The following is a 21,035-nucleotide window of genomic DNA, read 5'->3' on the forward strand; positions in this document are numbered from 1 at the left end:
GTCGCAAAAATTATAAAGAAAATACAGGTAGAAAATTGATATCAAATGCCAAAAAGCATAAATTAAAAATCTAGAGTAGAGTTTGGAATTTCAGGTATACAATGTTATATAAAAGAAGAAGAGAAAGAAACAGAGGGGAAAAAAAAGTCACAGAAATTATAAAAAAACTATAGGTACAAAATTGATAACATATACCAAAAAGCTAAAACTAAAAATCTGGAGTAGAGTTTGGAATTTCAAAAATACAATGTTAAAGAAAAGAAGAAAACAAACAAACCAACAAACAAAAAACAAAACAAGGTCAAAAAATTATAAAATACATATATATGAAGATTGCTGAAGAAGAAAAAAATAGGTTTTTTTTTTTTTGCAAAGTAATAGGTTATAAAATTGAAAATTGAAGGAACAATAGAGGACTTAAAAAATTTTTTTAATTAAAAAAAAAAGAAAAGAAAGAAAGAATGATCATAAAAATAGTAAATATATATCTAGGACTTTCTCTGTTTTTGTTTTGAGTATTGTGGGTTCAGTTCATTTTTGGCTAGTTCCTTGGTCCGACTTATATTTCTCAAGATCTATAGGCCCCTTCCTATGTAGTCCGGAGTAACCACGGGGTTTTAATCTATTGCCTGTAGCTTCCAAGGTGTTTCCCTCTGTTAAAGCTTCTTCTGTTTGCTGGTCTCTTCAGTGTCTGGTTTCCGCCCTGACACAAAGGGTCCGCCCTGACACAAAGGGGACGGTGGAGGCAACTTTTTTTTTTTTTTTCAGGCTCACTTGTTCAGTCGCACTGTGGGGAGGGAGGGAGGGATGCTGCAAACAAATAACACTGGTGTGCGCTCGCAGTGCCTCAGCCACACTGGGTCTGCCTCCGCTAAGTAGCCTCCCTGTCCACACTGCTCGGGCTCTAGGTTGTTCCGCCGGGAACAATCCGAGGCCAGCCCTGGGCTGCATGTACCTTCCAGGTCCTTCAGTTGGGCCTGCGTTTTGTGCTCTTCCCAGGTCCAAGCAGCTCAGGTGATGAGGTGTTTGGCGAGGGCCAGTGCTGTGACTTATCGCCTCCCCGCCACTCGGTTATCTGGGTGTAAAACCAGCGCACCTTCTCAGGCAGATGTTTACCGTCCAGACCCCCAAGAAGTTTTAGTTAGCAAAGAAGCCTGCTTACAGTTTTATAGATAATGTCTCTCTGGGGCTGCGATTTCCCCCTTCCGGCTCTGGCTGCCTGTCACCGGAGGGGGAAGGTCTGCAGCCGGCTATCTCTGTTCAGTCCTTTGTTCCGTGCGCGGGCCTGGTGGTTTCTTAGGTTAGGGCTGGCTTTTCGCGAGGTAGATATCCCACAGTCTGGTTTGCTAGCCCAAATTATTTCGCTCGGATAGCACTCAGGGTATTCAGGCCAGATTCTTATTCTAAGCGATGCAGCCCGCGCCGTGCCTCCCTGCCCAACCCCCGCTTGCCAATGGCGTGTGCAGGCATCTGCGTTGCTTCTCCGCTGGGGGAGTTACCGTAGGGCTCGAAATCTGCGAGTTTTAATTGTTTATTTATTTTTTCTCCCTGTTATGTTGCCCTCTGTGCTTCCAAAGCTCGGCACAGATTCGGCAGTGAGAAGGTTTCCTGGTGTTTGGAAACTTCTCTCTTTTTAAGACTCCCTTCCTGGGACAGAACTCCGTCCCTCCCTCTTTTGTCTCTTTTTTTGTCTTTTATATTTTTTCCTACCTCCTTTCGAAGAGTTGGGTTGCTTTTCTGGGTGCCTGATGTCCTCTGCCGGCATTCAGAAGTTGTTTTGTGGAATTTACTCGATGTTTAAATGCTCTTTTGATGAATTTGTGGGGGAGAAAGTGTTCTCCCCGTCCTACTCCTCCGCCATCTTGGCTCCTCCCCAAAACTGAGAATTCGAAGTTGTTAGTACTTAGGGCTGTCATATACCCTTTGCATCTATTGTAGTCATGAATGATGTCCCCTCAGTTCCTTTCTGAAAACTTGTCCTGTGATTTTCCTTATTCCAAGACCATGAGCAGAATTATCAGGAGCTTTAGGAATTGTTTGTTTTTCAAAATGCATGAAAGATTTAAGCAATAAAATGCAAAAGAGTAACTAAAGAGTTATGTAACTAATAAGTTTTATTAAATATAAGAACAGTAAGAAGAAGGAGTATAAGGTTTTACTAAAGGGAATAAAATTAAACCTGGATAAATGGAGAGACATATCATATTCGTGAAGGTAAAGCTCAATGTCATAAACATGCAAACTCTTCTTAAACTCATGTGTATAAATAGACTAATTCCAATGAGACTTAAGGTAACATTTTATTTTTCTGTTCCATGTTGTAAAGATTGAGGCTGAGCTAGTTATATTTACTTTCAATTGATATAAGAAGTAAATATAAAATAATTTTAAAATGTTTATTAAAATAATGATTTTAAATAACTAATTTGGCATAGCAGCTCTTAACCCTTATTGCAAAGTTACTGACATAACATGATAATGGAGTAAGAATACAGAGACACGAATAAAACACAAATCCTCCAAGCATATGTTAATATAAAAATATAATTAAGGCATTTTTAATTTTAGGGAAATGATGGATTGTCTTAAAATTAGTTATGAACTATTAATTATATGTTGGAAGAAAAAATAGCTCTCTATCAAATATCATAAAAGTTCAGTTCAGTTCAGTTCAGTCGCTCAGTCGTGTCCGACTCTTTGGACCCCATGAATAGCAGCACGCCAGGCCTCCCTGTCCATCACCAACTCCCCAAGTTCACTCAGACTCACGTCCATCGAGGCAGTGATGCCATCCAGCCATCTCATCTTCTGTTGTCCCCTTCTCCTCTTGCCCCCAATCCCTCCCAGCATCAGAGTCTTTTCCAATGAGTCAGCTCTTCACATGAGGTGGCCAAAATACTGGAGTTTCAGCTTTAGCGTCATTCCCTCCAAAGAAATCCCAGGGCTGATCTCCTTCAGAATGGACTGGTTGGATCTCCTTGCAGTCCCAGGGACTCTCAAGAGTCTTCTCCAATACCACAGTTCAAAAGCATCAATTCTTCGACGCTCAGCCTTCTTCACAGTCCAACTCTCACATCCATACATGACCACAGGAAAAACCATAGCCTTGACTAGATGGACCTTTGTTGGCACAGTAATGTCTCTGCTTTTGAATATGCTATCTAGGTTGCTCATAACCTTCCTTCCAAGAAGTAAGCATCTTTTAATTTCATGGCTGCAGTCACCATCTGCAGTGATTTTGGAGCCCAGAAAAAGAAAGTCTGACACTGTTTCCACTGTTTCCCCATCTATTTCCCATGAAGTGATGGGACCAGATGCCATGATCTTTATTTTCTGAATGTTGAGCTTTAAGCCAACTTTTTCACTCTCCTCTTTCACTTTCATCAAGAGGCTTTTGAGTTCCTCTTCACTTCCTGCCATAAGGGTGGTGTCATCTGCATATCTGAGGTTATTGATATTTCTCCTGGCAATCTTGAGTCCAGCTTGTGTTTCTTCCAGTCCAGTGTTTCTCATGATGTACTCTGCATAGAAGTTAAATAAGCAGGTTGACAATATACAGCCTTGACGTACTCCTTTTCCTATTTGGAACCAGTCTGTTGTTCCATGTCCAGTTCTAACTGTTGCTTCCTGACCTGCATACAGATTTCTCAAGAGGCAGGTCAGGTGGTCTGGTATTCCCATCTCTTTCAGAATTCCTAACAGTTTATTGTGATCCACACAGTCAAAGGCTTTGGCATAGTCAATAAAGCAGAAATAGATGTTTTTCTGGAACTCTCTTGCTTTTTCCACGATCCAGTGGATGTTGACAATTTGATCTCTGGTTCCTCTGCCTTTTCTAAAACCAGCTTGAACATCAGAAAGTTCATGGTTCACATATTGTTGAAGCCTGGCTTGGAGAATTTTGAGCATTATTTTACTAGCATGTGAGATGAGTGCAATGGTGTGGTCATTTGAGCATTCTTTGGCATTGCCTTTCTTTGGGATTGGAATGAAAACTGACCTTTTCCGGTCCTGTGGCCACTGCTGAGTTAGGTGTGTATTGAGTTAGGTTTGTATTGAGTTAGGTTTGTATTAAAAGGCATCTAAAAGTGTGAGTTATAAAGAACAATGAATGAAGGTCACTCAGTCGGGTCTGACTCTTGAGACCCCATGGACTGTAGCACACGAGGTTCCTCTGTCCATAGGATTCTCCAGGCAAGAATACTGGAGTGGGTTGCCATTTCCTTCTCCAGGGGATCTTCCCGACTTAGGAATCAAATCCGGGTCTCTTGCATTGCAGGCAGATTCTTTATCACCTGAGCTATGAGTAGGGGACTAACTGAGTCCTTGGGCAGAAAATCTTGGAATATGAAGAGGACAGGAGACACCTTTACTTAATGTTTAATTTTTAAAAAGGAGAAATTTGGAGAATTTTTTCTCTCCTTTTTTTAAATTGAAGCGTAGTTGATTTACAATTTGTGCCAATCTCTGCTGTATAGCAAAGTGACTCGGTTTTACACGTATATATGTTCTTTTTTTTTCAACATTGTTTTCCATTGTGATTCATCCCAGGATATTAGATGTAGTTCCTTGTGCAATACAGTAGGATCCTGTTGCTTATCGATTCTAAATGTAATAGTTTACATCTGCCAACTCCAACAGAGAAGGCAATGGCACACCACTCCAGTACTCTTGCCTGGAAAATCCCATGGGCGGAGGAGCCTGGTAGGCTGCAGTCCATGGGCTCGAAGAGTCAGACACCACTGAGCGACTGCACTTTCACTTTTCACTTTCATGCATTGGAAGAGGAAATGGCAACCCACTCCAGTGTTCCTGCCTGGAGAATCCCAGGGACGGGGAAACCTGGTGGGCTGCCGTCTATGGGGTCGCACAGAGTCCGACACGACTGAAGTGACTTAGCAGCAGCAGTAGCAGCCAACTCCAAATTCCTAGTCCATCCCTCTTCTCCTCCTCCCTGCTGGCAACCACAAGTCTGATCTCTATGTCTATGAGTCTGTTTCTGTTTCAAAGATAGATTTATTTGTGTCGTATTTTAGATTTCACATATAAGTAATATCGTATGGTATTTTCTTTCTTTTTCTGAGTTATTTCACTCAATATGATAATCTCTAGTTGTATCCATGTTGCTGCAAATTGCAGTGTTTTGTTCTTCTTATGGCTAAGTAGTATTCCACTATAGATATGTACCACATCTTCCTTACCCATTCATCTGTCAATGGATATTTAGGCTGTTTCCATGTTCAGGTTGTTGTGAGTAGTGCTGCTATGAACAGAGGGGTGCAGGCACTATTCAGATGAGTGTTTTGTCCTGGTATATGGCCTGGAGTGGGCTTGCTAGGTCATACGGTAATTCGATTTTTAATTTTCTGAGAGACCTCCATACTGTTTTCCATAGTGGTTGTACCAATTTACATTCCCACTGACAGTATATTAAGATTCCCTTTTCTTCACACCCTTTCCAGCACGTGTTATTTGCAGACATTTTAATGATAGCCATTCTGACTGGCATGAAGTTACACCTTGTACATTTGATTTGCATTTCTCTAATAGTGATGTTGGGCATCTTTTCATGTGCCTAGTGGCCATCTGTATGTCTTCTTTGAGGAAATGTCTATTAAGGTGTTCAGCTCACTTTGCCTCTGGGTTGTTTGCTTTTTGTTTTTGTTGTATGATCTGTTCACATATTTTGGAAATTAAGCCCTTGTTGGTCACATCATTTATAAATAGTTTCTCCAGTTCTATTGGTTGTCTTTTTTTATGGTTTATTTTGATGTGAGAAAGCTTGTAAGTCTGACTAGGTCCCATTTGTTTATTTTTGTTTTTATTTCTATTGCCTTCAGAGACTGACCTAAGAAAACATTGGTATGAGTTATGTCAGAGAATGTTTTGCCTATGCTTTCTTCTAGGCAAGTTATGGTGTCATGTTTTATGTTTAAATCTTTAAGCCATTATGAGTTTATTTTTGTGTATGGGGTGAGAGTGTGTTCTAACTTCATTGATTTATGTGCATCTGTCCAACTTTCCCAGTACCACTTGCTGAAGAGACTTTCCCCCCCTGTTTTTATATTCTTGCTGGAGAACTTGTACTTTTTAGAACATTTCTAGGAATGTATCCATTTCTTCTAGGCAGTCTATTTTCTTGCCATGTATTGAGTAATTATTTGTAGTAATGAGTTATTGCTATTTCTATTTTGGTGGTATCAGCTGTTAACTTCTTCTAATTTCATGTCTAATTTTGTATCTTTGAGTTCTCTCTCTCTCTCTCTTTTTTTTTCCTGATGAGTTTGGCTAAAGGTTTACCAATTTGTTTGTCTTTTCAAATAACCAGCTCTTGGTGTATTGATCTTTTCTATGATGTTTTTAGTCTCTATTTTACTTTACTCTGATTTTTATTCTCTTTCATTTACCTTTGGTTTTATTTGCTCTTTTTCCTAGTTCTTTTAGGTGTAAGATTAGGCTGTTTGTTTGAGGTTTTTCTTGTATCTTGAGGTAGGCTCGTATCACTATAAACTTCTCTCTTAGAACAGCTTTTGCTATATACCACAGAGTTTTTTTTGTATGGTGTTTTACCATTTTCATTGTCTTCAAGGATTGTTTATTTCCTCTGATTTCTTCAATCACACCTGGGTTGTGTATAGCATACTGCTTATCCTACATGTGTTTTTGTTCCTCGTACATACAGTGTCTCTACCTCTGGCTGTGTCCTTAGAGAAAATGACCCGAATAAACAGAGACAGAGAATGGAAACTGAGGGAGGGATCATAAGGGTTCTGTGAGTACATGGAAAAGTAGTTATCACAAAGTGCAAAGAAAAACAGTGATATAATAATGCTTTAGTCAGTAATTGGGGGAGAAATTGGATCTCCACATTAAGATTGCTACCTTACACCCATACACAAAAATTCACATTAAAGTGGATCAAGGAATCAAATGTGCAAAACAAAGTCTTAACACCATTGGAAAAGTATAAATGAAAATATATTTATGCTTCAGGCTTTCCTAAAGCTGCAAATAGTTACAGTATGTGGTTGCTGATACAGTAGAGCAAGCTAAAGCCAGTGCATTTACTATCCAATTCCTTGCTGTCTGCAGTCACTGAACTAAGAAGAATCTGAAGCTTTGACTAGTGGTGTGAGACTTTTTTGTTTTGTTTTGTTTTGTTTTTATTCCGAGATTCTGATAGAGAAATGTGATGACCTGGAGAGCAGCAGCACCCAGGATGCAACAAGACAGATGGGGCTTTGGGGTTGGGGATAAGACCATGAACACTATTCTAGTAGGCATTCCTGTGCTAGTGCAGCAAGACTTACAAATCAACTTGAAGAAGAATCACTAGGAGTCTATCAAAAAATGCACATTTTCAGCCTTCATTCTATGATTCTGATTCACTCTGTTGAGTGCCACCCAGAACACGCACTTTTATTCCAATTCAGGTACTTCTGATGCAGGTGGTACGTGGACCACAGTTTGAGAAACACTGTTCTAGAAGCTCAGACACTAGTACAGATTTGGACGAACCAATGCACAAGAGGCCGTATACACATGAGCTGATATTTCTGTATTTCAATATCAATTTTTCTTCCTTAAACCTGCCCAATAAGGCAGCCACAATCCTTGGAGATATAACTTTTCAATTGAAATATATACCATTCTTTGATTGTTCACCCAAAGTGTTCTTTAATTTTAATTATTGAGAAAACTATGATCTGATAAGTTTCATTCTAGTTTGGCACTTGGCCTTGTTAATGGTAGGGAGTGGGGGTAGAAAGAAGCTTTGGCTTTACTTGTTGAAGACAGTTCTGGCTATGGGCTGAACTTCAACAGAGGGTATAAGTAGAATACAACAATGGGGCGCTCTCGTAGCTCATTCAGTAAAGAATCTACCTGCAATAATACAGGAGACCTGGGTTCAATTCCTGGGTCTGGAAGATCCCCTGGAGAAGGAAATGGCAACCCACTCCAATATTCTTGCCTGGAGAATTCTTGCTGTGGACAGAGGAGCCTGGCAAGCTACAGTCCAAGGGGTCTCAAGAGTTGGACACAACTTAGTGACTAAACCACCAACCACCAACACCTAAAACAATCACTTTTCCCCCTACCCTCGTTGATTATGTAAGAGAGATATCAGTTTTTTCCAAAAGATAAATTGGATACCAGCTTGAGGTTCAAGAAGTCTGAGTTTTCATTCCATCATTTCTCAGTCTTCATACTCCTGGATAATAAAGATGCTCTATTCCCAGCCATTTTCTCTGCATAATCATCAGGTGAATGGTTCAGTATTATCTAGCCTTTCCATTTTCCTCTCCTAAATATCTCCCCTCACAGATAATCCTAGGTTCTCTGTCTGTCTTAAAGAGAAAATAATATGAACTCTACCAGCTTCTGGGAGAGCTGAGAATATGCTGCCTGCCAGACTGCTTGCCTATAGACTGGAGATGGAGGCCTGTTTTTAAGAAAAACTATGGCTATTGTGGGGAGGTAGAAGGTGGCCATGGAATATAAAGTTTGATTCATGGGCATTGAGTTCAGGGTTTTTTTTTGTTTAGAGTAAAAAGAAATTGGGGGAGGAAGTGAAGCAGCTGCTGACATTAGGGCTGTGATTTTCAGCCACAAGCAAAATTTCCAGTGCAGTGTACAGGAAGTCTGAACCAACGTGCTTATCCCAGATAGCACAGTAGTATATGCCGGAATCACTTGCTTGCAGATTTAGGATTGCAAATGTATAGCTCCTCCCTGTGCCCTTATAGACATGGTATTTTGTTCCACTGATTCCTGATTCAAGCACAGCCTTTGAGTTGTAGCTGTCGTAGTATAAAAGACGTCGGGGGGCCGTCCCCTCCTCATGTTTGTACAAGTGGATATAGGTGGCCCCTTGTGTAAGATCACAAGGGAACGAAGCAGTCTCCCCAGTCTTACTAGTGATTAACATCAAGTTGGAAGATACCTGCATGACTGCAATGGGAAAAGCAACAAAAAATAATGAGGAAGAAGAAACACTAATTTCTTAGTATGACCCTCTCCCCCACAATCCCCCCACCTTCACCCCTACTCCCGCCACACACACATTGCCACAAAATACAGAAAAATTCCAGGAGCATCCAGGCAGCACACTTACCGGGAGCCAGGACAACCAGAAGCAGTGCTGGGGCCCGCATCCTGCCCCAGCAGTGAGCTAGACTGGGATTCTGAGCAGGTGTGACAGGCAGAGAAGTCAGGGAGGATCTCTCTTAAAGACCACCAGGCTCATCCCAGAGTGGGTGGGTGCTGGGGGAGGCCTGGGGAGGAGCCTCACCTCTCTGCACCAACCCTTTCTTGAGGCCCCCCTGTGGCAGGCTGAGAGCTGCCATCTCCCCCACATGAGAGGAGAGGCCTGAGCACTGAGAACTCAGAACTGCAAGCAGATGGATCAAATGCAAACTGCGGGGAGGAGAGCCATGGACCAAGCTTGCCTGTTGCCTGGTGGAGTGAGCAGTCCTAAGTGAGCAGGAGCTAAGTTCCCTGTAGTTCAGCATTTCAGTGTTTATGCTGCTGCCACGGTCTTGTCCTGTGACATCTTTATATTCTTTCTCTGAACTACCTTTCCTTTTACCCCTGTAAGCAAACTCGGAGGCAACAACCAGAGAATCCAATAAGAACTGAACCTGCTTTATTATAAGAAAGTAAGATTGATTATGTCGGTCTACATTTGACTATCCTTAAAATTAAATGGATGTGTGTTCGTGTGTGTGCATGTGTTATAAATCAATTGGAGAGAGGATTCATGTTCATCCTCAAGTAAAAGGCTGCCTCATACAGAGTGTCCAGATTTCATGAAAAAATAAGGAGCTTCACAATAGTTGGAACAGACAAACTAAAAACATATATTTTTTCTGAAATCCAGGGACATGCAAATCAAAACTACAATGAGATATCACCTCACCCATATCAGAATGGCTATTATTGACAAGGCTAGAAATAACGTGTTGCAGATGGGCAGAAAATAGAACCCCTGTGCACTGTTGGTGGGGATGTAAATTGGTGTAGTCACTATGAAAAACGGTATGGAGTTTCCTCAAAAAGTTAAAAATGAAACTACCACATGATCCAGCAATTCCACTTCTGAGTGTTTATCCGTAGAAAACAAAAACAGTAAGAGATGCCTGCACCTCTATGTTCACTGTTTAGAACAGCCAAGGCACGGAAACAAGCCAAGTGCCCATCAACAGAAGAATCAAGTACCTGTGGTGTGTGTGTATATATATACACATATATATGTGCAAGTAATCCCATTATGTGGCCCCTAATTATGTCATGGGTTTAGACAGCTCTCCGGCCTGCTGTACATCTCTCCTCTTGACCAGTTCTTTCTCTACCATTCTGTTTCTCTACCTCCCTCTGTTAGTCCATCTCTGTGCACAGATCTTCTCGATTTCCTATTGCTACCCCACCCCCTCTTTCTTTCCAGCTCTGACTTTCTTCCCTCTCTTTCTATTTATCTCTCCTCTGTTTTACAATTTCCTTCCTCGTCTCTATTTCTGTCACTTTCTGTCTCTCTTCTCGCCCATCTCTACCACCTGTCTCTCCTTTTCTAGTTCTCTATTTTTATTTCTTATTGATTTGACTTCTCTCTCTCTCCCTCTCCATTTTCTCTCATGATCATCCTAACTACTTTAAATTTTCTGTGATTCCAACATCTGTGATATCTCAGGATTGGCATCTGGTAACTGACGATTCTATGTTACCATGTTGTGATGTTCCTGGTTCTATAAGGTAAGGACTTTGGGATTATATCCTGCACATTTGGAATATCATGTTATGGACTTCAGGCAGTGTTTAATACTGTGGAGTGTGCTGAGTTTTTTGTCAGCCGGGCATTGGCCCAGTTGTGGAATGCTCTCGCCGGGCAGGTCCAGATGGTGCAATTTTCAGACTTTGCAGTGCTATTCACACCGCATTGTGTGTACCACCCCGAGTGGTTTCAAATCAAAATTTAAAGAATATGGTTGTGATTACATAGCCATATTTTTATAATGTGGATTTTTAAAACATTTTCCTTAAAGGTATACATCGGTGAAGAATGAAAACTACGTCAGAGTCCCACATTTCTGAATAAGGATGACTTAGTTCATTAAGGATTTTTTTGTACATTCCTTTACAAAAAAACTTTACTGACATAAACTTTGCCAACAACTTTACTGACATAATGACATATTATGGTAATGGTGTAAGTATATTGAAACATAAATGAAACAATGAAACAGATATGGTCCTTAAAATAGTTTAATATCTAGCCTGAGTCTATTGAGCATGTGTGTGTGTGTGTGTGTGTGTTCTAAAAGATGAATTTCAGTGCTTACAAACAGGAAGTAGTTTTGTTTCCATGTACATCCATATACAGTGACCACTAGCTGCAAAATTGCTGTTGGCATGCTGAGGCCAAGTGTGGCAGTCAGATAAGGGGGACTGTAAGTTTTTTGTTTTTTTTTTCTGAAAAGCGTCTATCAGTCTTTCATGACTAAGGTAAAAATAGAAAAAAAGTTACTTACCACAGGGAGCTACTATGAGCTTAGTCCCTTCTCCAAACATCTTCTTCCAACCTGAGCTGTCATACTGGTTCAGGCTCCTACCATGATCTCAGCCTTCTCCTACCTTCATGGAGTGACTAGCAGTTTAACAACTTTGGGCTGGCAATTTGACCTTCTGAGTTCTTTTGGAAGTCCTTGATAATGGGTTTTATGGCATCTGATATATTATAAGTTTTCCTCAGATCAATGGGCCTAAATATCTGTTTTCCATGGTGGAAATTCCATTGACAATACTGATTAAAAATGAAAAGGATAAAAGCAGGAAAAGAAGAGCTTGACAGTAGTAGGTTAACCACATGTTCTGCTTTCCCATATTTCCAGGAAGAGTATTCAAAGAATTAAGAATTTTTTTTTAAATTTCCAGGTGTTCATCTGTGTTGAAACTGCTTGGAGTTCGCATCAAAGGAAAAGCTCTTCTGTTCTCACAAACACCAGGGCTGCTCAGTTGGTGATTTGGGAATATATTTCTGAAAGGAGGAAACTCTTCAGTAACTGAAAATGCAAATTTACCAATTCAAGTGTACTCGAGCAATGTGGACAAAGTTCTCTGTTCATTGAGTAACATAATTCTGTTTTGGGGGAAGGGAGAGTATTGTTGACTTACAACGTTGTTAGTTTCTAAAATGAAAACCAATAATACATATTTTGCAAATTATTGGAGAAAGGAGAACAATTTTTTTTTATCTTAAACAACAGAGAAAAGAAAATTCAGAAAAGTGTTTGTCACTTAATAGACCATTTACAACAAAGTGATTCAATTATACATATATACTGCAAGGAGATCCAACCAGTCCATTCTAAAGGAGATCAGTCCTGGGTGTTCTTTGGAAGGACTGATGCTAAAGCTGAAACTCCAATACTTTGGCCACCTCATGGGAAGAGTTGACTCATTGGTAAAGACCCTGATGCTGGGAGGGATTGGGGGCAGGAGGAGAAGGGGACAACAGAGGATGAGATTGCTGGATGGCATCACCGACTCGATGGACGTGAGTTTGGGTGAACTCCGGGAGTTGGTGATGGACAGGGAGGCCTGGCATGCTGCGATTCATGGGGTCGCAAAGAGTCAGCCACGACTGAGTGACTGAACCGAACTGACTGATGTATATATATATATATATTCTTTTCCAATATGTTTAATACAGGGTATTAAATATAGTTCCATATATGCCAAAGCCTTTGATGTGTGGATCACAATAAACTGTGGGAGATTCTGAAAGAGATGGGAATACCAGACCACCTGACCTGCCTCTTGAGAAATCTGTATGCAGGTCAGGAAGCAACAGTTAGAACTGGACATGGAACAACAGACTGGTTCCAAATAGGAAAAGGAGTACATCAAGGCTGTATATTCTCACCCTGCTTATTTAACTTATATGCAGAGTACATCATGAGAAACGCTGGACTGGAAGAAACACAAGCTGGAATCAAGATTGCTGGGAGAAATCTCAATAACCTCAGACATGCAGATGACACCACCCTTATGGCAGAAAGTGAAGAGGAACTCAAAAGCCTCTTGATGAAAGTGAAAGAGGAGAGTGAAAAAGTTGGCTTAAAGCTCAACATTCAGAAAACGAAGATCATGGCATCTGGTCCCATCACTTCATGGCAAATAGAAGGGGAAACAGTGGAAACAATGTCAGACTTTATTTTTTGGGGTCCAAAATCACTGCAGATAGTGACTGCAGCCATGAAATTAAAAGACGCTTACTCCTTGGAAGGAAAGTTATGAGCAACCTAGATAGCATATTCAAAAGCAGAGACATTACTATGCCAACAAAGGTCTGTCTAGTCAAGGCTATGGTTTTTCCAGTGGTCATGTATGGATGTGAGAGTTGGACTGTGAAGAAAGCTGATCGTCGAAGAATTGATGCTTTTGAACTGTGGTATTGGAGAAGACTCTTGAGAGTCCCTTGGACTGCAAGGAGATCCAACCAGTCCATTCTGAAGGAGATCAACCCTGGGATTTCTTTGGAAGGAATGATGCTGAGGCTGAAACTCCAGTACTTTGGCCACCTCATGCGAAGAGTTGACTCATTGGAAAAGACTCTGATACTGAGAGGGATTGGGGGCAGGAGGAGAAGGGGACGACAGAGGATGAGATGGCTGGATGGCATCACTGACTCGATGGACGTTGAGTCTGGGTGAACTCCAGGAGTTGGTGTTGGACAGGGAGGCCTGGTGTGCTGTGATTCATGGGGTCGCAAAGAGTCGGACATGACTGAGCGACTGATCTGATCTGATGCTATACAGTAGGACCTTGTTGTTTATATATTTTATGTGTAATAGTTTGTATCTGCTCATCCCAAACTCCTAATCTATCCCCTTCCCAGCCCTTTCCCTTTTGGGAGCTATAAGCTTGTTTTCTATGACTCAGTCTGTTTCTGTTTTGTAAAGAAGTTCATCTGTGTCATATTTTAGATTCCACATGTAAGTGATATCACACTTTGTCTGATTTCATTCAGCATAGCATCTCTAGGCCCATTCATGTCACTGCAAATGGTGTTATTTAATTCTATTTTAGGGCTGAGTAGTATTCCATTGTGTATATATACCACTTCTTCTTAATCCATTGATCTGTCAATGAACATTAGGTAGGTTCCATGTCTTGGCTATTGTAAATATTGGTGCTATGAAACTTGAGTGCATACATCTTTTTGAATTATAGTTTTGTCCAGGTATATGCCTAGGAGTGAGATTGCTGGATCATATGGCAACTCTATTTTTAGTTTTTTAAGGAAGCTCCATAATGTTCTCCACAGTGTCTGCAGCAATGTACATTCCCATCAACAGTGTAAGAGGGTTCCTTTCTTCACCATGTCTCCAGCATTTGTTATTTGTAGACTTTTTAATGATACATTCTGACCAGTGTGAGGTGAATCTTCATTGTTTTTATTTGCATTTCTGTAATAATTAGTGACAGGCAACATGATTCTTTTTTTTTTCTTTTTTTCTTTAATAGAAAATTATTTAATTAGTATACATGTGTTCCCCATCCTGAACCCTCCTCCCTCCTCCCTCCCCATACCATCCCTCTGGGTCGTCCCAGTGCACCAGCCCCAAGCATCCAGCATCGTGCATTGAACCTGGACTGGCATCTCGTTTCATACATGACGTTTCACATGTTTCAATGCCATTCTCCCAAATCTTCCCACCCTCTCCCTCTCCCACAGAGTCCACAAGACTGTTCTATACATCAGTGTCTCTTTTGCTGTCTCGTATACAGGGTTATCGTTACCATCTTTCTAAATTCCATATATATGCGTTAGTATACTGTATTGGTGTTTTTCCTTCTGGCTTACTTCACTCTGTATAATAGGCTCCAGTTTCTTCCACCTCATTAGAACTGATTCAAATGTATTCTTTTTAATGGCTGAGTAATACTCCATTATGTATATGTACCACAGCTTTCTTATCCATTCATCTGCTGATGGACATCTAGGTTGCTTCCATGCCCTGGCTATTATAAACAGTGCTGCGATGAACATTGGGGTACACGTGTCTCTTTCCCTTCTGGTTTCCTCAGTGTGTATGCCCAGCAGTGGGATTGCTGGATCATAAGGCAGTTCTATTTCCAGTTTTTTAAGGAATCTCCACACTGTTCTCCATAGTGGCTGTACTAGTTTGCATTCCCACCAACAGTGTAAGAGGGTTCCCTTTTCTCCACACCCTCTCCAGCATTTATTATTTGTAGACTTTTGGATCGCAGCCATTCTGACTGGTGTGAAATGGTACCTCATAGTGGTTTTGATTTGCATTTCTCTGATAATGAGTGATGTTGAGCATCTTTTCATGTGTTTGTTAGCCATCTGTATGTCTTCTTTGGAGAAATGTCTATTTAGATCTTTGGCCCATTTTTTGATTGGGTCATTTATTTTTCTGGGGTTGAGCTGTAGGAGTTGCTTGTATATTTTTGAGATTAGTTGTTTGTCGGTTGCTTCATTTGGTATTATGATTCTTTACCACAATAATTAGAAATAAGAACACAAGTTCTGTGATGACTTATTATCTTTCATAGGATAAAAGAAGAAATTTGTAGAATACTATTTTCCTTGAATATAGATTCCTTATTTAAACTAAAATTTGAGAGCTAAGACCAGTTCTCTTATGATGAAAGAAGAAATGTCTTCCTGACTGTTCTGTAATCTTAAGCCACTCAATTGGATAAAGAGAAAAAGAAATTGCCAGAAGCAACTGAATGCTCCTCTGAGCACAGATAAGCTGTCCACTTGCCAGGACAGAGACAGGACTGACCCTGATTTCCCCACGTCTGCTCCAGACCCACCCTGTCATTGTTAAATCCCTTACTGCATCAAGCATAGTGCCTTCCCTATGGAGATAAATCTATATGATCGATATTATTGGTACAAAAGAAAAATGTTAAAATAAAGCTGTAATTCTTGAATATAGTGTTTACACTATATTTTCAAAAACAGTTACACTCATTAGCTCCTTTTATGTAAATGATGGTATTTTGAGCCAAGAAACAAGTCTCCACAGAGATCAGGAAGTGACATAAGGATGGATGATCAGGTAGAAAATGATAGAGCTGGAATGCAAACATTTATGTAATACCAAGTGCCCACAGTGTGCTACAGAAGGGAACACAGAATCATTCAATACTGCTTTTCATTCTTTTAAAAACAACTTTTAGTTCCTTTTGGAATGTAGTTGATTAATAATGTTCTGTCAGTTTCTAGTGTACAGCAAAGTGATTTTAATTCTAATTTTGCCTATTACCTGCTTGATTTATTTGCTATCTAACACTCAGTGTTCTAACTCTGAAAATGTAGTAAGAACACCTATGTCTCACATCATTATAGGAAGATGCATAGCACAATCCAGATATAACACGGGAGTTCAGTGGATCCGTGACCTGTATCTCCTTCCTCTCTGCTCCTTCTCTTTTTGGAAGGAGGCAGGTCACAGAGATACCACTGAGGGGACCTAATGTGGACTGGGGTACACCCTTTGCATCCCCTTAGTTCCTTGACTTGAATGATATGATTGGTATCTCCTGACAGAAGAACTCTCTGTCAGGGCTGCTAGAGATCTCAGCCTTGCCTCCCAGTATGCACTCTGTGAGGGAGCTTCATGGTCAAGGCTGTGGGGCAGCCACACCCATCTTTGTCCTTCAGGGAGCTCCCCACCCATCTCACACCTAACATGAGCAAGGAAGGAGCTGACTGTAAATGTCCTATATTTCCTGTGCCAAAGAGGTGTGGAAAATTAATGTCAGAAAAGTTTGATTCAAAAATTCATAACTATATACCAATAAAGTTTTTAAAAACTTAGTAAAAATCTCTTACTCTTCTACTCTATCACACTGCCCTCAATGAACATGACCTGGGGCATCAGCACAATGCACAGCCACGCCTTTGCCAGCCTACATCCCTCACTTGGAGAGAGACAGACTAGCTGAAGTGCTTCCCAAAGTAAGTGACGGTCTTGGGACCATTTCTTTCATCCTGGCAGTGATTACCCTGAAAAAGAGATCACCCAAGAAAGATATACTCTAGGTTTCTAAATATGTCTCAGTAGGATTTTCATGCAGAAAAGAGCTAATCTACCACCGTGGAGGTTGCAACTGACATTAAGTGGTATAATTCCAAGACAGAGACATTTTGGAACGGTTATATTCTGCTTTAGACCTGAGAAAACTGATGACTAACAGCATGAAGATCTTGCCCAAGGTCACAGAGCTCATAAGGGAAAAGCCAGAGTCAGTGAGGGGTGAGAATAGGGTTCACTCCATAGTTGAGGTTCACAGCAGGGGCCCTGGGCTGTCCCTTCCCAGGGACTGTGGACCACGTATTAATAGCTCTGTAAGGACATGGGTGATGAGCTGGTTCTTCTTGTTGGTCACATTGTCACCAGTTCAAAAAATTCACTCTTTGTGGAGTCTGGCATTGGTGTGACTGCAAGAACAGGAAAGAGTTGTATTAGGATGATGGGGAAGATGAAGTAAACGAACATGAAACAGAGCTAGAGTAAGTTTCTGTCCCCTTTAGCTCCACCTCTTCTAACACATACTGGGGGATCTTAGCTTTGAATTAGGCCTTCAGTGAAGGGTTGGGCTCTTTCAGAAGGAAAGCATATATGAATTATACATTTCTAACTGCAAAATGAGAGCTCAGGGAGGTAGACAATGAGTTTAGGAATCTTTTATTAATTGTTTTACCATTGCTATTAAGCTGTACATAAACTTTGACTTTCCACTTGAAAAGGGTCTAAATTCAGCTTAAACTTCAAAAGGATTTTCTTTCTCTCCCTCATACAGCATCAGGGGCTTTTCTGTTTTGGGCTTGAAGAATCAGTGACACAGGCTTTCTTTGTTTTTTTCTTCTTCTTTTCATAAGAAGGTAGTGAATATAGTGATAAGTGATTTGTGTGATTTTCCTATAAATGCAGAGATTAGAGGCATATATTTTTAGCTGTTCAACCTCCTCATTTTATAGAAGAGAGCAGAGTAGCCAGAGATTCACTCAAAAGTCCATATGTGGTGACATTCAAGGAGATGTGTATAACAGGATATTGAATATTGAATAGCTCCCTGTCCTATACAGTAGGACCTTTTTGCCAATCCATTCTATATATAATAGTTTGCATCTGCTAATCCCAAGCTCCAGTCCTTCCCTCCCGACCCTCCTTCCCGTTGGCAATCGCACGTCTGTTCTCTGTGCCCCTGAGTCTGTTTCTGTTTCACAGATGGGTTAATTAGTGCCATATTTCAGATTCCACATATATGTGATATAAAAGGGTATCTGTCTTTCTATTTTTAACTTACTTCACTTAGAATGATAATCTCTGGTTGTATTCATGTTGCTGCAAATGGCATTATTTTATTCTTTTTTATGACTGAATAGTATTCCATTGTGTATATGACCACATCTTCTCTATTCATTCATTTGTTGATGGAAGTTTAGGTTGTTTGCATGTTTGGGCTATTGTGAACTATACTTCAATGAAAATAAATTAAATTAAAAAAAACAACAACAGAGAGAAGTGAGAACCTGATGTCTCATCCAGGGTTAACTGCATCACCATGAGGATTTTTATCAACTCAAACTCATGAGTGCCAGGAATGCCAATAGATGAGGACACTGAGACATTGCCAATATTTTGCCTGGGCTTCTAACTGCTGTCTCTTCCCCCACAAAATGGTAACAATGGGTGAACAACTTAGAGACTGGGATCAGACATGCACTTCCAGGCTCAGCTTTCAAACATTTTGTGGCAGATCTAGACTGTCCTTCACCCTTGAAATCATTTATGTGACATTTTGTCTGTGCATCCTTCAAGGGAAATGGTCAGATTTTTATCTTTTCAGTCAATACCAGAGCTGTCCGTTAGAAGTAAATGTGAGTCACCAATTCAAGCCATAGATGAAAATGTTTTGGCTTCTGCGTTAAAAAAAATGAAGGTTAGGACTATTTTTACTTAGTCCAAGATGTCCAAAATATTTCAACAGTAAGACAATATAAAAATAATTAAAGAGATATTCCACTTTTTTTTTTCTGTGACTATCTTCAATATATAGCTTGTGTTATAGACATACAGCCCATCTCAGCTTGGGCTCTTGAACTAAATACATTTCAAGGGCTCAATAGCTGGATGTGTTTAGTAGCTGGTGGATTGAGCAGCCCAGATTCTCCTCCAAATGCTCCAGACAAGCTGAACTGGACAATCTTTGGAAAAGTCCCTGCCACCTGCACAGCATTTTCCCTGGGTCAGCTTCAGCTCCCATCAGATTTTATCTGCAGAAGCCCTAGAGTGGGGGGAGTCGTCAGGATACTGAGAGGTCACCCCAAGGCAACCTAAGGGACCTGGAGGTGGTGGCAGTTGCCAGGTCTGGGAGAGCAGTGGGTCTCAGCGCTTTTTGTGCAGATCCCGGGGCTGCGCGCACTGCTGTGCCGATCCCCAGGTAGCACAGTGGTACAGTCCTTCGTCGCTCTTTGCCAGCTTCCTCAAGGACATGGTGCAGCTCTTGCCATCCGCGCCGCGGGCCGCGTTGACTTTATCACCTCTTAGGACCGAATCCCACTGCACATCCCGCTTGGACAAGGCTAGATAGAGAAGCCTCTCAGGGGCCTGGCTCTCCAGTTGGCGGAACCAGTGGACGTAATCCACAGACTTACTGATCTGACAGGGCATAGTGAGAGCTCCACCCGCGTGCCCCACCATCACGGACCGCTGGAACACCCTGATCTCCTGCTGGATGCCTGCAAGGGATGAGATGAGGGCAGGTTGAGTCCGCAGATCTGGGTGCATCCCGCCCGGCCCACCGGGGAAGCCGCAGGGACTCACCTGGAACCACGAGGGTCCAGAGGAGGGCCAGGCGGCCCAGAACGGCTCTGCCCCCTGCCCCGAGAGAAGAGCCCATGGTGGTGGGGCTCAAGTTGCCCGGAGGCGCCGCACCTGGGTGTGTGATGGAGGTCAGGTCAGGGTCTCAGTGGGTGCTTCTCCCAGGCTACCCAGGGCAACTGATGAGAGAAGTAAGGGAGGGGTGGAAGAGGGAGGAGCCAGAGGGAGGAGACAAGAGTCTGACCACAGGGTGATGGGAGGAATGGTAAACGAGAAAGTTTGAGAAACACTAACGAATATTGGTGGAATAATGAAATAGGAATACAGAGATCGGTGATTGGGCATCAAATATTCTTTGGCAGTGTGCTAACTGATTTATGTTCATTGTTTTATTAAATCCTGAAACCTTGTGGGATAAATAATATCTTCGGTTTAGAAACGGGGAAAGCTGGGGCTATTTTATTTCATTTTGTTTTAACTTTTATTTTAGAGTATAGTATAGTGGATTTACAATGTTGTGTTAGTTTCAGCTGTACAGCAAAGTGACATATATATATATATATATATATGAATATATGTATGAATATTTTCATACATGTATGAATCTGAATCCCTTTTCAGATTCTTTTCCCATATAGTTTATTACAGAATATGGAGTAGAGTTCGCTGTGGTATACAGTAGGTCCTTGTTGTTTATTTTATATATGGTGGTGGTTTAGTCTCCAAGCTGTGTCCTTTGCTTTGCGACCCCATGGACTGTAGCCTACAAGGCTCCTCTGTCCATGGGGATTCTCCTGGCAAGAATACTGGAGTGGGTTGCCATGCCCTACTCCAGGGGATCTTCCCAACCCAGGATCGAACCTGGTCTCTTGCATTGCAGGCGTATATTTTTACCAACTGAGCTCCCAGGGAAGCCCATTTTATATATAGATGCTGGGAGGGATTGGGGGCAGGAGGAGAAGGGGACGACAGAGGATGAGATGGCTGGATGGCATCACTGACTCGATGGACGTGAGTCTGAGTGAGCTCCGAGAGTTGGTTTTGGACAGGGAGGCCTGGCGTGCTGCGATTCATGGGGTCCCGAAGAGTCGGACACGACTGAGCGACTGAACTGAACTGAACTGAACTGAGTGTGTATATATTAATCTCAAATTCCTAATTTATCCCTTC

At 41.4% G+C, this 21,035-nt stretch overlaps 2 gene segments (V, D, J or C); both read right to left on the reverse strand.

Moving 5' to 3' along the window:
* Positions 1-9,239, reverse strand: part of LOC109557404 (T-cell receptor gamma chain C region DFL12-like) — a 32,436-nt gene extending 23,197 nt beyond the window's left edge. The window contains 1 exon segment of the C gene segment in view: positions 9,116-9,239. Within this exon segment, the coding sequence occupies positions 9,116-9,155 (40 nt within the window).
* Positions 9,240-19,415: 10,176 nt separating this feature from the next.
* On the reverse strand, positions 19,416-20,369 carry LOC139182704 (T cell receptor gamma variable 4-like). The segment is given in 2 exon segments: positions 19,416-19,783; positions 19,869-20,369. Coding segments are annotated over 2 exon segments (429 nt in total).
* Positions 20,370-21,035: the final 666 nt, after the last annotated feature.

Source organism: Bos indicus, chromosome 4 (genome assembly GCF_029378745.1).
Source record: "Bos indicus isolate NIAB-ARS_2022 breed Sahiwal x Tharparkar chromosome 4, NIAB-ARS_B.indTharparkar_mat_pri_1.0, whole genome shotgun sequence".
NCBI classification, from domain to species: domain Eukaryota; kingdom Metazoa; phylum Chordata; class Mammalia; order Artiodactyla; family Bovidae; genus Bos; species Bos indicus.